This window comes from Mytilus galloprovincialis, chromosome 1 (assembly GCF_965363235.1).
Source record: "Mytilus galloprovincialis chromosome 1, xbMytGall1.hap1.1, whole genome shotgun sequence".
Taxonomy (NCBI): Eukaryota; Metazoa; Mollusca; class Bivalvia; order Mytilida; family Mytilidae; genus Mytilus; species Mytilus galloprovincialis.
Window position 1 is genome coordinate 85,912,132 of NC_134838.1, and position 14,374 is coordinate 85,926,505.

Here is a 14,374-nt window from a genome sequence, read left to right on the forward strand (position 1 = left end):
TACATATACAATGTAATACAAAATATGTACTCCAAGTAATGAGAAAGTCCATACTTAAGTCTTGCCAATTTTTACCCCAAAAATCATTCTGATGAAGAAATGAAATGAAATAGGAGGTATAAAAGTAAACTATGTAAGTAAGATCTGTGAAAGTTTTATTGAATTATAGTGCAAAAGGGGTACAAAAGGAAGAATGGACAGACAACAACATCACTATATATACAACTTGTCTTAAAAATCAGGCAGCACATGTATTATAGAAAAAATAGGAAATTCAAAAACACTTCAAGATGTTTAGATCTTAAATAAATTAAAAGAAAACAACCTCATAAAAGCCTTTCTTAATACATTACAATATACATACATCACATGTTTATGTAAAAGACTGCTCAGACATCGGATAATTTTTTTCATACGTGCCGGCATTAAAGATTTTCCCTTTTAGTCTTTCTTTCAATCAACTCTCTCAGTATCAATTTACTAACTGTTAATTACTGAGTCACTCCACCAAAATAAAAACACAAATTTACGTAAATTGTGTACTACTTTTATGTAAGAATTACGTTAGAAGAATAACATGTACGTAGAGAGATTAACAATATGTCCAAAATGTCATTATAACACCCATTATGGTACATGTAGTAGTTAAATCCAATGCAAGTTAAGTTATGTTGATCGTAGTAAGATATCCCAGTATTATAGTAAATGTCCAGTTATTAGGTCAGAGTCGTAGTGTCAGCTGATAGGCATGTGTCCTCTCCATTCATAGTTATAGTATGTTTGTTATGGTCAATATTAAAGTAGGTCGTAAACTGATGTCATAAGTTTATAGAAAGTTGAGTTCGTTTACACCAGAATTTTTCTCATACATTTATTTATAAACAGTATATCCTCCTTAAAATGATAAAATTCCATTGGTTGGTATATTTCCACTTCCCAGAATAAAAATCCTATAAAATGACAGAGATTTAAATAGTAATTGTAGTATATAGACCTACATCACGATAAATCTCTATTTAAATTGATATGTAATGGTTTCCTTTAAAAATACTTTTAACCAGTTTCCTTTCATTAATGTTATTCTGTTCCCTACATTTTTTTTATTTAGTAAGTAAAAAAAAGACCGATCCTTGTATCAGTAGCAACAGGTGGTTTCCTATCCACGTGGAATATAGTTTTATGTAGAATATAGTTTTACGTATTGTTGTTTTTAATTCTAATGTTTACTCGGTCAATAAGTTGGGAAAAATTTTTGTTAAGTACACATCTCAGGCCTATAACTAACACTTTAGGTAGAATGTTTGTTTATCAAATAAAAATATAAAATATTGAACAGTTTATTTGTGAAAAAATCAACTATACAACATAAATATTGCTTACTATTACTCTTATCACTATTTTAAGAAAAGCTTGGGCAGATAGTTGAATATCCAAAAGTGATTCAAAATAAATTGAAGTTTTTCACCAAAAAGAAATGAACTATAAAACGTCCTTGGTTTTTTATAAGCTCTGGTGAACAGTAAGACAAATATATTTGAAAATTGATTATGGATGTTTAGCTTAAAAATAAAAGCAGGACAACAACCTTCTTACGTCAGTCTTACTTAATAATTAATTAAGTCTATATTCATGGGAGTAGTCATTTGATGAAGATGATGTTTTACTGAAATAGTAATCATTTATTGCTATATTTAGATTTTCTACTAGTTTATGTGTAATTAACATGAAAAACATGAATGAAACTTCCCGCAATCCTTGAAAAACACTGTTTTACTGTATTACATTTCCGTTCACAAAGTCTACATACAAAACAACAATTTATGATGGTAATGACCGCCAAAATATTTGAGGTTAACAAATAAAATTGTCGTTATTTTCTAAATAATTAACTACAGGGATCGTGAATCGCTCACCTGGGTTATATATTTAGTTGAAAAGGACTTTAACAACAGTAATTTAGTGATTATTTTGTCAATATGATGGTAAATGAATGGTACTGGACATACTATATATTAATATTTTATGAGTATACTTGGTGTACAGGACCCTCTAATCATCAAGCATGCAAAATTTAAAACTATTTGTTAAAGGAGATTTTTTTTTCTTCAAATGTGTCAATTAGATTTCAATGAGTTCTTCTAGCAGATGTGTTTTTTGCTAGATTGAAACCAAAATGAGAATAGTTTGTAGAGGACCTTAAAATAAAATCATTCCTGCCAAGTTTGGTTAAAATTGACCAATATTAATGTAGCCTAAATTTGACCCAAAAATTCCAATTTGATAGGAATCATTCCCCTTCTATAGATGTTGAAGTTGTGCTAGTTCACTGCAATGAAGAGCAGTGGTGAGAAGTAGATATCAATTGTTCACCAAACTTCAATATTAAAATATCTTCAGCTGTAAAATCCATTATGGAAACATAAGCAGAGAAACAGTTTTCCAGTTTTTGACAGCTAGCCATTTAGAAGCCCTGAGACAATCCCATCCTGAGTCTAGTAGTAAATAGCAAAGTTAGGATGTAGATTGATCAGTTAATTCTTATATGATTTCAGAAGTCTTCATTGTAATTATTAGACTAAAAAGGATTGTGGTCCTGTTGCAAGAAATTGTAATTGAAAACTGTATCAATTTCGGAATTAACCAGCCATCATATGTATATGCATATACAAATCTCGTTCTGTATAACTTAAAAGGATTTCATAACAGCCAGAAAAACAATCACGTATGGATAACCCTTTTGAAAAACAATTTCAAAACTACGAACTGTTTCGCAATATCATGACCTCCCCTATCTGTGTCCGAGATTAATGCCGATCTCATACACCTTGTTTATTGACCCTGAATGGTATACACACCACAGTTATTTGACGATAATCTCAGAAATTTCACAATGGTGATCAAACTTAATCTTAACTTTTTAGGGTACATATCTATTCTTTTGAACTTTTCTTCAAGGAAGTCATTAGAATTTTGCCACTTCTTTAAGCATATTAATAATTATTACATGTGGTGTTATACCTGCTTATAGGGGAGGGTTGAGATCTCACAAAACATGTTTAACCCCTCCACATGTTTGCCCCTGTCCAGTGACTTCAGGAGCCTCTGGCCTTTGTTAGTCTTGTATGATTTTTAATTTTATCAACATATTTCTGACTTAAGTATGACTTCCATTATCACTGAACTACATAGTACACATTTTTGATAAGGGGCAAGCTGAAGCACACCCCTGGGGGCAAGATTATTTCGCTGTGTTGAAGACCCATTGGTGGCCGTCAGCTGTTTTCTGCTAATTGGTATTGTTGTTGTCTCTTTGACACATCACCCATTTCCATTCTCAATTGTATTAGTCCTAATTTCTTGTTGATGCAATACTACATCTCATTAAAAAGATACATTACACTATGTGTGTTTTTGGCTCCTCCAGTTATTATAAAAAAATTCGTAAGGGTTCCACGGAACCCAGTGTCTCGCCTACTTTTGCTGTTAATCGCAGACTCAACAAAAATGAGGAAAAACATCAATAAAAATTTCCCTCTCGATACTGTCTTTTGATTGAAAGAAGCTTCCAAGTTTGGAATAAAATCCAGGATAGTTTATGAATCTAATAAATGTTTTATAAACTTTAACTGCAGACTGTATGTTATGTTAACTGGAAGAAAAACTAAGTCCATTTATAAGTAAAATACGGAAAAAGTGATGTTTTTTTTTTACAAAATTTACTTCTGAATAATATCTTATGATCATATAAAACAAGCTTCTGTCCAAGTTTGGTACAAATCAAGGATAGTTTATGAAAGTTATTAAAATTTTAAAAACTTTAACCACAGAGTGAATGTAATGTTTCCTCGCAGAAAAACTAAGTCCATTTATAAGTAAAATACGGAAAAGTGGAAATTTATTTTTACAAAATTTTCTTCTTGATACTATCTTATGATCATATAAAACAAGCTTCTGTCCAAGTTTGGTACAAATCAAGGATAGTTTATGAAAGTTATTAAAATTTTAAAAACTTTAACCACAGAGTGAATGTAATGTTTCCTCGCAGAAAAACTAAGTCCATTTATAAGTAAAATACGGAAAAAATGGAATTTTATTTTTACAAAATTTACTTCTGGATACTTTCTTATGATCATAAACAAGCTTCTGTCCAAGTTTGGTAGAAATCCAGTATAGTTTAAGAAAGTTATTAAAATTTCAAAAACTTTAACCACAGAGTGAATATTTGTGGACGCCGCCGACGACGACGCCGACGACGACGGAATGTAGGATCGCTTAGTCTCGCTTTTTCGACTAAAGTCGAAGGCTCGACAAAAAAGAATGTAATTACTTAATCTTTGTTTATAGTTTGAAAATGAATTTTATCTGGTGAAGATGCTGATCCAAGCAAGCATTATACTTATATTACCAAAAGGACCACTAATTAATGTCTACTTTTACTACCCTTTAAGTCCATTTTCAGGACTAAGAGGTTAAAGAGTGTATAATCTTCATTCCAAACAATTTTCCTTAACATAAGCTTTTGGTTTAAGTTTAATTTTAAGTAGACCCCTAATACATGTTTAACAAAAACCTCTGCCTACAACAAAAGATTTGACTTTGAACATGGTAATAAGATTTATGTTCTTCCTTCAAGCAATGTAACCTACCATTAACAATTCATCAATTACTCATGGCTTTGTACTTAAATAATACACTTTTTATACCTACTGATATATCAAAAGTTCATCAAAAACAAACAGATTAATATAAATTCCATAAATTTGACTGTCTGGATATTTCTATTATTCATGACAATGCAGATAATATGCACAAAAAATGCATGCACATGCAGACAGTTTGTAGGAGACCTTCAGCATGTCAAAGTACATATGTTTTTGTTTTGGTGCAAATGTAACTGTGTAGGATCTAATACAATGGTTTGTAAAATACATTACTAGAATGACAATTTCACATTTTTCTCACATAATATAAAGTATCATCATAGTGCATAATTAATTTTCTTTAAGTACAAAGGCTTTGTTCATATTCATAAAAAAAGGTTTAAAAAACTAATAGTTCGCAGAGACATAATAACAGCTGTCATTTAGATTGATTGTAATTATTTTCACATAAAATAGAAAGTAAACGAAAGACTTACCAATTATTTTTCACTATAATAAGACTTTTACATTGCTCATTTAAAAATAGAGGTGGCTATTAACCATGAATAAAAAGAGGGAAAGAGTACCACCACCTTAAAATCTTTTCTAATCATTTAAACTATATTGTAAGTACTTGGCAGAGAGAAAATTAGTATATTTACCCTGCTTTATTCACCCTAATGATACCTTATTTGAGTACCATATATACAAGATATGGTGAACATACCATCAAATCACTATACATTACGCCTCAGGCCCATCATTGACAGTACAAATCTATAATCATTTGATACAAACTGCTCGTATCATATTATGTTCTGATCTTATAGGATTTCTTAAGAATTCTACAAATTAATCAACATTACAGCATAAAGTGTAACATTCAACAACCAGGTCAAAGGGTCATCTCTTTTAATTTATATCTAATTTTCAAAAATGATTAATTCTAGAAATTAAAAAATTTTGAAAAAAGTTTTGAATACCCGAAAATATGTGAAAAATTGCACTCCTTACAGACTTTTCATAAAAAATCAGAGATTATCATCAAGAAATCTTTTTATAAATAGAAACTTTGTTATTCTCTCTACACGTTTCATAAAAGCATAATTTTTCTTTACTTTTCCAAATTAAATTATTAATTGAACTTTTTTTCAAACTGTCTATTTATTAAATTATTATACTCCAAATCAAAACACTAACTTACATTTAGAAGAACAAATCCTTTTAAATTCATTCAATTCTAAAGACAATGCTTAAAGATGCTTATTGAGCAGACAACTCTCTGTACAAAAATAGCACTTATATGAATATTAAGTAGTTAGTGACCTATAAAAGACAATAACTAGTCATCAATTTCACACCTGAGCAGTATTGTAGGACAATATATATTCATCTGGTAATAAAATTATAGAAACAGACATACATCTCTTACCCTCCAGCTAAACATTAGTGTTAAAATCCATACTTTTCATTCTCTTGTCCTTTCATGACACATTTTACCTTCGCACTTATTTCATCAGTTATCTCCCTTTTAAATATTTTATCAGAGTTACCTCCCTTTTAAAGATTTTATCAGAGTTCTAAAAAAAACTTGACTGTTTTGCAAGATAACCTTGAATAATGCTTTACAATTGTTGGTGAAGTGTTGTTCTTATAATAAAGCTATAAAAGTTTATGACTAAAACAGAGGACAAGTATAGCATGATTTGATCATATATCAACACTGCCAAGGTCGATGCAAGACAGACTTCTATCCATAACAAAGGCATCTTCAGCAGGCATGACAATAAATAACAATAAGAAACTTATAAATAGTAAAACCAGTATCACGATACAGTGTTGACTATAACCATTTCACCTTTTGATTTTTGTATCCTCTCTCACAGAAGAACTTGACCTTTAAAAATAACATTCTGATAAGAGATTCTGATAAGAGATGCTACCAAAATACTCTTCAACACCATCTTAACTATATGTATATTTCAGTATATTAAATTCAAGGTTGATATAGATACATTAGTACAATGGTAGTTAATGCTAACCTTGTATATCGTGTCTATAAAAGACCAAAATATTTGTAAAACAATACACTTTCAATTTATGATATAGAGAATAATACATGGCAAAATCCGTATCATATGTCGTATCATCCCGAGACATCAATATCAGCCCAAGGGCCTTTAGGCCCGAGGGATGATATTGGTCGAGGGTGATACGGCATGTGATACGGATTTTGCCATGTATTATACGCTTTATCATATATTTCAACAGAAGAGTATTATATTTTATGAACTGTTTTCTGATCCATAGCACTGGGTTACCATCAGTCCTGCTTTTGTCTTGTTTCAAAGCCTTAAAATAACTGCTCAGTTAATTATACGAAGCACCTGGGTTACCTAACAATCTGTTGTTTTAAAAATATTTTGTTTATTATTGTATTTATTTGAGTGTTTTGTATTTTTTATAGTTGCACTTAGTGTGCCCAAAAATATGTTGTGAAAACTTGACGTTCGTGACGTCACATACAAAACAATGACGTCATTAAAAAAAAATATTTTGAGGAAATTTTTTCTTAAGCCAAAAAAAAAAACAACAAAAAAACTGACTTCATGTAAAAAAAAAAAAAAAAAAGTATGCGATACGGGTTTTACCATGCGATACGGGGTATGCGATACGGGTTTAGCTATGCGATACGGGGCATGCGATACAGGGTAGGTGATACAGACTGGAAAAACGAACCTTTATTACATATACAAAATAGCTGTATTTTGTACTAAATATATGATAAATATGAATAAATAATAGTCTGAGATGACAGTGTGTATCAACTCAAAGATTATTTCAGTATTTTTAAAAGATTATAATAATGACTAAAATATTCTCCTTTTAAAGAAAAAAGTATCATTATATGGGGAAGGGGAAGACTTCTTTATTTGTTCTTACTTGTGAATTTCAAATATCCAGTTATCTGTGAATAATTGGATATACATTTATAAGGATACTTTACATCTTTTTTTTTTTATTTATTTAAAAAGGGGGTGGGGGGGGTCTAAGCAATTTTATATTACAGATTTTAAAAAAATGACGATATACATATAAGATTAATACTGATTTTTTTTATAATTAAAATATTTTTCTTTGATTTGCATTGAGCAATGCATCTATCATGTCTATATATTCAAATAATAACCAATATTTATTTACCTTACAGTTTCGCTTTCAGTTGAATCACTTTTACGGAAAAATTTTGCTAGAGTAAATTTAACCATGATAGTACATATCAATACACACAAGTAACAATTGTTATAACACCACTGTAGTAAGTGACATCTACACACATAAAAACAATATTTATGTTTCCTGTCTTAATCATATTCACAAGAACTATGTAAAACCTAATATACTATTATTTTATTGGACGACACAGGTATGATCACTGTATGATAATGTGAAAACTATTGTAGGTGTCAAAATATAGGTACAGCATTGGACAATATAAACTTTAAATTCAAGTTCACTATTTATCTGCCAATCATTTGGATAGGAACAAGTTTTTAATTCTAAATATATAACTTCTTACACCAAACATAAAATGGCATAGATGGATATCATAAATTCTTGTTTTGAATAAATGGAAAACAAGAGTGCACACACTGAAATGTCTCGCCTTCTTTACTAATCATTGATATTATGTTGATAGTATAAAGCTTTACAACAACTGTCACATAAACTTAACAATAACCAAGATAGTTAAACAAAGACCAATGAACCATGAAAATGAGGTCAAGGTCAGATGGACCATGCCAGGCAGACATGTACAGCTAACAATGCTTCCATACAACAAATATAGTTGACCTATTACTTATAGTTAAAGAAAAATAGACCAAAACACAAAAACTTAACACTGTGCAATGAACCGTGAAATTGAGGTCGTGGTCAAATAAAACCTGCGGGACTGACATATAAATCATAATATTTTTCCTTACACCAAATATAGTTGACCTTTGGCATATAATATTAGAAAAAAAGACCAAAACTTAAAAACTTAACTTTGAACACTGAACCATGAAAATGAGGTCAAGGTCAGATGACATCTGCCTGCTAGACACGTACACCTTACAATCATTCCATACAACAAATATAGTAGCCCTATTGCATAAAGTATGAGAAAAACAGACCAAAACACAAAAACTTAACTATAACCACTGAACCATGAAAATGAGGTCAAGGTCAGATGACACCTACCAGTTGGACATGTACACCTTACAGTCCTTCCATACACCAAATATACTAGCCCTATTGCTTGTAGTATCTGAGATATGGACTTGACCACCAAAACTTTACCTTGTTCACTGATCCATGAAATGAGGTCGAGGTCAAGTGAAAACTGTCTGACAGGCATGAGGACCTTGCAAGGTACGCACATACCAAATATAGTTATCCTAATACTTATAATAAGAGAGAATTCAACATTACAAAAATTCTGTACTTTTTTTCAAGTGGTCACTGAACCTTGAAAATGAGGTCAAGGACATTGGACATGTGACTGACGGAAACTTCGTAACATGAGGCATCTATATACAAAGTATGAAGCATCCAGGTCTTTCACCTTCTAAAATATAAACCTTTTAAGAAGATAGCTAACGCTGACGCCGGATCACTATCCCTATGTCGAACTTTCTGCAACAAAAGTTGCAGGTTCGACAAAAATTAATATCCACAATGTATGCCAAATGATTCTGATGAAAATACTGAGCATCAGCCTGAACAGCACTATCAGAAGTTTATAAGGGACATTTTTTTTTTTATCTCTAACTCAGCTTGATAATAGAAGGAGATAGTAGTAAAAATTTTGTCCTTAAAAGTCAATAGTAACAAGAGTGCACACGCTGAAATGTCTCGCCTTCTATACTAATCATTGATATTATGTTGATAGTCCTAAGTATAAAGCTAAGCTTTAATACAACTGTCACATAAACTTAACATTAACCAAGATAACTAAACAAAGACCAATGAACCTTGAAAATGAGGTCAAGGTCAGATGAACCATGCTAGGCAGACATGTACAGCTAACAATGCTTCTAGACAACATATATAGTTGACCTATTACTTATAGTTTAAGAAAAATAGACCAAAACACAAAAACATAACACTGTGCAATGAACCGTGAAAATGAGGTCACTATACCTATGTCGAGCTTTCTGCAACAAAAGTTGCAGGCTCGACAAAAACTAGAACAACACGAATGGCCCTCCCCGCAAAAAATTTGATGCCATTTTTAGGAGTGGAAGTTTGAGAATAAAAGTCCTCACAACTGTTTAGATAATTTAGGCACACATTAGCGGAGCAGAACCAGGAATAAAGTCAATCAGCAACTGATTGAAGTTGACTCACTTACAAAATATCAGATCCATGTCTGAAGACATCTAGAAAAAAAGACTGTTATTTCCACAAAATTTAGAAAGTCAAATTCTCATTATTTCTGCAAAAATAAAGCAGAACTGAACCAAATCAATATAAGAAGGTGTTTAGAAAGAAAGGTCTCTTTAACTGCTTTGTAAAATCCACCTACTGTTATAATACATAATTTCTGTACAATTCACTCAATGTTGTGAGATTTTAGGGTGAGATACATGTACAACTTTCAGTATAAATTCTCCTACTGTTGAGAGGTTTTAGGGCCAGATACATGATCTTACTGTTAAGAGATTTTAGGGTATAGATTTACTTACTGTTGAGAGATTTTAGGGTGAGATACAAGTTTCTGTATAAATTCATCTAAGCCATCTCTTCTCTGCTGTATAAAGTCTGGATCTAGATTACCAAATAGTCTCTTTCCTGGCAGTCTGAGATTGGCATCAGGATACAACTTCTTAATCTGAAGAAAACAATCAGTGTCACAAATTAGTCGAAAGACAATTAAAAACAAAAGATAACTAATCATTTCATGCATAATGTAAGAAGAACTTATCTTTTATGAGTAAAAGAACTTTTAAGAAAGACATACTTGCTGTTACGTTTTTCTGTACAAAGCACCTTTTAACTCTGACTAACATACAAATATTGTACAAGAAGCTGGTCATCTGTTACAGTGATCAATAAAGACAAACTGACTTTTTGGAAAGTATAGTCAGCTTTAGTTACACATTAAAAACATTTAATACAAGTTATTAAAAAATCTAAACATTTATATTTAAAAATGATTCTCAGGGACGCTGAAATCTCTGGATTAATATCCAACAAATCATGCAGAGAAACAAAAAAGGCAATGGCATAAGGTCCTATAATTGTCAACAATTATAAAAAAAAATTAAAGAACCTTAGTGAGCACGCTCACATAACCCACGTCCCCACATTGACACTGTAGAAATAAAATAAACGTAAGAAAAAAAAATTGTATAAGAAAAATGCATATCTACATAGCATGTCCTTATCATCTACAAAGTTTTCATGAAATTCTGTTGTGTTCTTTCAGAGGAGTTGCGATGACAAACTGTTGCAGAAGTATTTTGAAGGAAATAAGTTCAAAGGGGTGTAACTCCTAGAAAAAAAAATTGAATCGTAATTTCCTGTCGATATGCACATCTACATAGTATGTCCTTATTATCTAAAAAGGTTCCATGAAATTCTGTTGTGTGGTTTCTGAGGAATTGCGATGACAAACTGTTGCAGTAGTATATTGAAGCAAATAAGTTCAAAGGGGTGTAACTCCTGGAAAAATAATTGAATCGTAATTTCCTGTCAATATGCACATCTACATAGTATGTCCTTATTATCTAAAACGTTCCATGAAATTCTGTTGTGTGTTTCAGAGGAGTTGCGATGATAAACTGTTGCAGTAGTATATTAAAGTAAATGAGTTCAAAGGGGTGTTACTTCTAGGAAAAAAATGAATTGAAATTTCCTGTCGATATGCACATCTACAGTACATGGCCTTATCTAAAAAAGGTTTCATGAAATTCTGTTTTGTGGTTTGAGAGGAGTTGTGATGACAAGAAACAGGACTGAAGGCCTAACGGATGGACAGACGGAGGGGTCAAAAACATTATACCCCCCGCAACTTCGTTGCATAGGGTATAAAAAAAGAAAGTAAAGGCATATCAACACCTAAATCAAACTGTACAAATTATGCTTGATTTGTCAATATGTTGAAAAATATAATGTTTCTCCATAAAAAAAAAAATATACAAAATTATTATTCATTGCTAACTGAAAAACAAAAATGTCTATTTTGTTTCCTTTAGACTTCAAAACTTTAAAAGAAATGAGTACATGTAAGTCAGGATATAATGTTTACAGGTAAAATTTTGGTCATCTCTGAATCAATAAAGTTAACCCTAAGGTCAAGCGTACATGTATTTACTACTACAGAGTTGGTAATGTTATCACAGTACATACAGGTGTACACTCAGTCAACTAAACAATATATAGGACATTAAACATAGGTCATATATATAATACTGGACCTATTTGTACTTGGCGAAATGAAATTCAAGATCACTTTAACAACAATGTAATAGTCGTTTTACAACCAAATCAACAAGTCATTTTATAAACCGTAACAAAAGTATAATTTGCAACCTCATATAAAGAAATATAGACTACTGATATTAAAGATCTACACCATTATATTAATATGATATGATTGTACAAAAATTTAAATAATATGATCATAAATTTAACTGCAGTTCATTACAATTTTCAGAGTGTAACTTACCTTTCAAATCAACAGACATCATTATATATCATATATCATAACAAACTTTCTTTACTGTTATTCACACCTTTTATGCCAATCCAATTTGGAATTATTTAACACCTTAAGCAGGAAAAAAATAAGCCTGAAATTCTTGTTGTCCTAAATATCAATCTTGTTTAATTTTAATCCTTCACAAATTAGACTTATATGGTCTGTACATGTTAATCATTCACCGATTCTAATCTCAGTGACGTTTTATTACAAAAGTCCTACTTGAAATGCATACGCTGAAAATATGTAATACTTTAAATACCATTATGTAAATAAAACCAGACAAGAGTGGGTACCAATACATGCTTTGTATAACCAGATCACTATAAACATTCAAAACATTATTTAAATATCAACTGTTTATAGTTGTACAATTTTGTTCCGACACAATAGCCATTCTTAACTTTAAACGTTTCTTCAAAACACAAGCACTTGTTTCTGAAAAAAATACTTCTATACCTTAATATTATGCTATCATTAAAAATCTGATTTTTTTTTTCCATAGGTACTTTAGAACAGGACAAGACAATATTTGTTTAGCCCTCCCCCTCTTTTCCAAAATCCTTTATTTTTGTGTCTGTTTTATTAAGGTATATATAGAGGTTTTAAAAATAAATCAGAGACAAGTGCCTGTGCATCAAAAGCAATAAAACACTTCACATAACTTTACTCAATTGACTACCAGATATAAAAGTTCTATAATATGTCATAATACATGTAGTAAAATGACAAGCTGGAGCACATATTATTGTGACCAGATCTTAAAATCAATTCACAATCCAATACAAATAAACAGAAATGTTCTGGTTTATAATCAATCAATAACAGTGTCCTATTCATATCTGTAGCTTACATAAAGACGTTACTATTTGAAACTACTACAATTGTACAGCTACTAATATTACAGTGTAATGTAACCATTCAAATACATGTGTTATAATTACATTCTGGATTGTAATGAAAATCATATGTATGATATAGTCCCATTTAATGGACCTCCATTGTTGACATTTTTGGCCTAGTTCATCTAGTTTTTTGCTTTGTAGGAAAATTGACATTGTGAATTAACTAACAATAAAAATTACCCCTAAGTAATAGGTTAGTAGTTCAATAGCCTATGCTAAGCTATGGTTTTTAACATTTTTTCAAGGTACCATAATATGTCCTTTAAGCATTATTTTTTACTAAAAGTTACATGAATTAACAAGTAAAACACATGTCAATGAATATTCACATGATTAAGATCTTTAAAATAAAAAATAAAATAGTCAAGGTAAAGCTAAGTGATAAATCAACCAAGATTAATATACAGATGCAGCTCAAAATTTCAAGCTGTGCATGCAGCAATTTAATACTGTTGAAAGAACTAAATGAGTGAGATGAGAGGTCTTTGCTCCAAATTAAAGGCTTTACAGTGACTTTGCGAAGAAGAACAGAAATAAAAGCGCTATTCCTTTGACTTTTCCTGTACTGATTAGTTACAGATAGATACCCCATATCCTTTCTTTTCTATTAATTGATTATTTCAATAAAGTTAAATTGCTTTGTTCAGTTTATAAAGAACTCAGTTGTAAGATTGATTTCATTTAATTTAAGAACAATGTTGTGCATTGTTGTTTGGAATTTTTGTTGGTTTTCTTCTCAATCTTGATTCATTTCGTTTCATTTATTAGAAAAACAAAGGATATTGGGAATCTATCCATGACACAAAATAAGTACATGCACAGCAAAAAAAAACATACAGTAAATATACACACAAAAAGCAAAGGAATAGTGCTTTTATTGCTGTTCATTATCTCAGTCACAGGGAGCAAAAACAATGTCACTTCACTGCAAGTTTAAGATGGCCCCTAGCACCAGCTTCAGTTGGTTCCTGGCTCAACTTGAGAGACCCATAGCTATATTCGACTGGGATTCCCAGGCTATGGTACATTGTGGTGTCTAGTTGATAAGATATATGCTGTTGGTCAATTTCTGGGGTTTT

General features: G+C 30.9%; 1 protein-coding gene across 5 annotated transcripts in view; it reads right to left on the bottom strand.

The window, feature by feature from the left end:
- Nucleotides 1-14,374, bottom strand: part of LOC143042652 (serine/threonine-protein kinase Sgk1-like) — a 58,735-nt gene that overhangs the window by 17,421 nt on the left and 26,940 nt on the right. For 3 of the 5 annotated variants that reach the window (XM_076215085.1, XM_076215078.1, XM_076215069.1), the window contains one exon: nucleotides 10,373-10,518. In XM_076215085.1, the coding sequence (XP_076071200.1) occupies nucleotides 10,373-10,518 (146 nt within the window). Of the gene's footprint in view, nucleotides 1-364; nucleotides 993-7,844; nucleotides 8,003-10,372; nucleotides 10,519-14,374 lie in introns of those variants that run through there. The other 2 variants (XM_076215089.1, XM_076215096.1) reach the window with 2 other exon arrangements.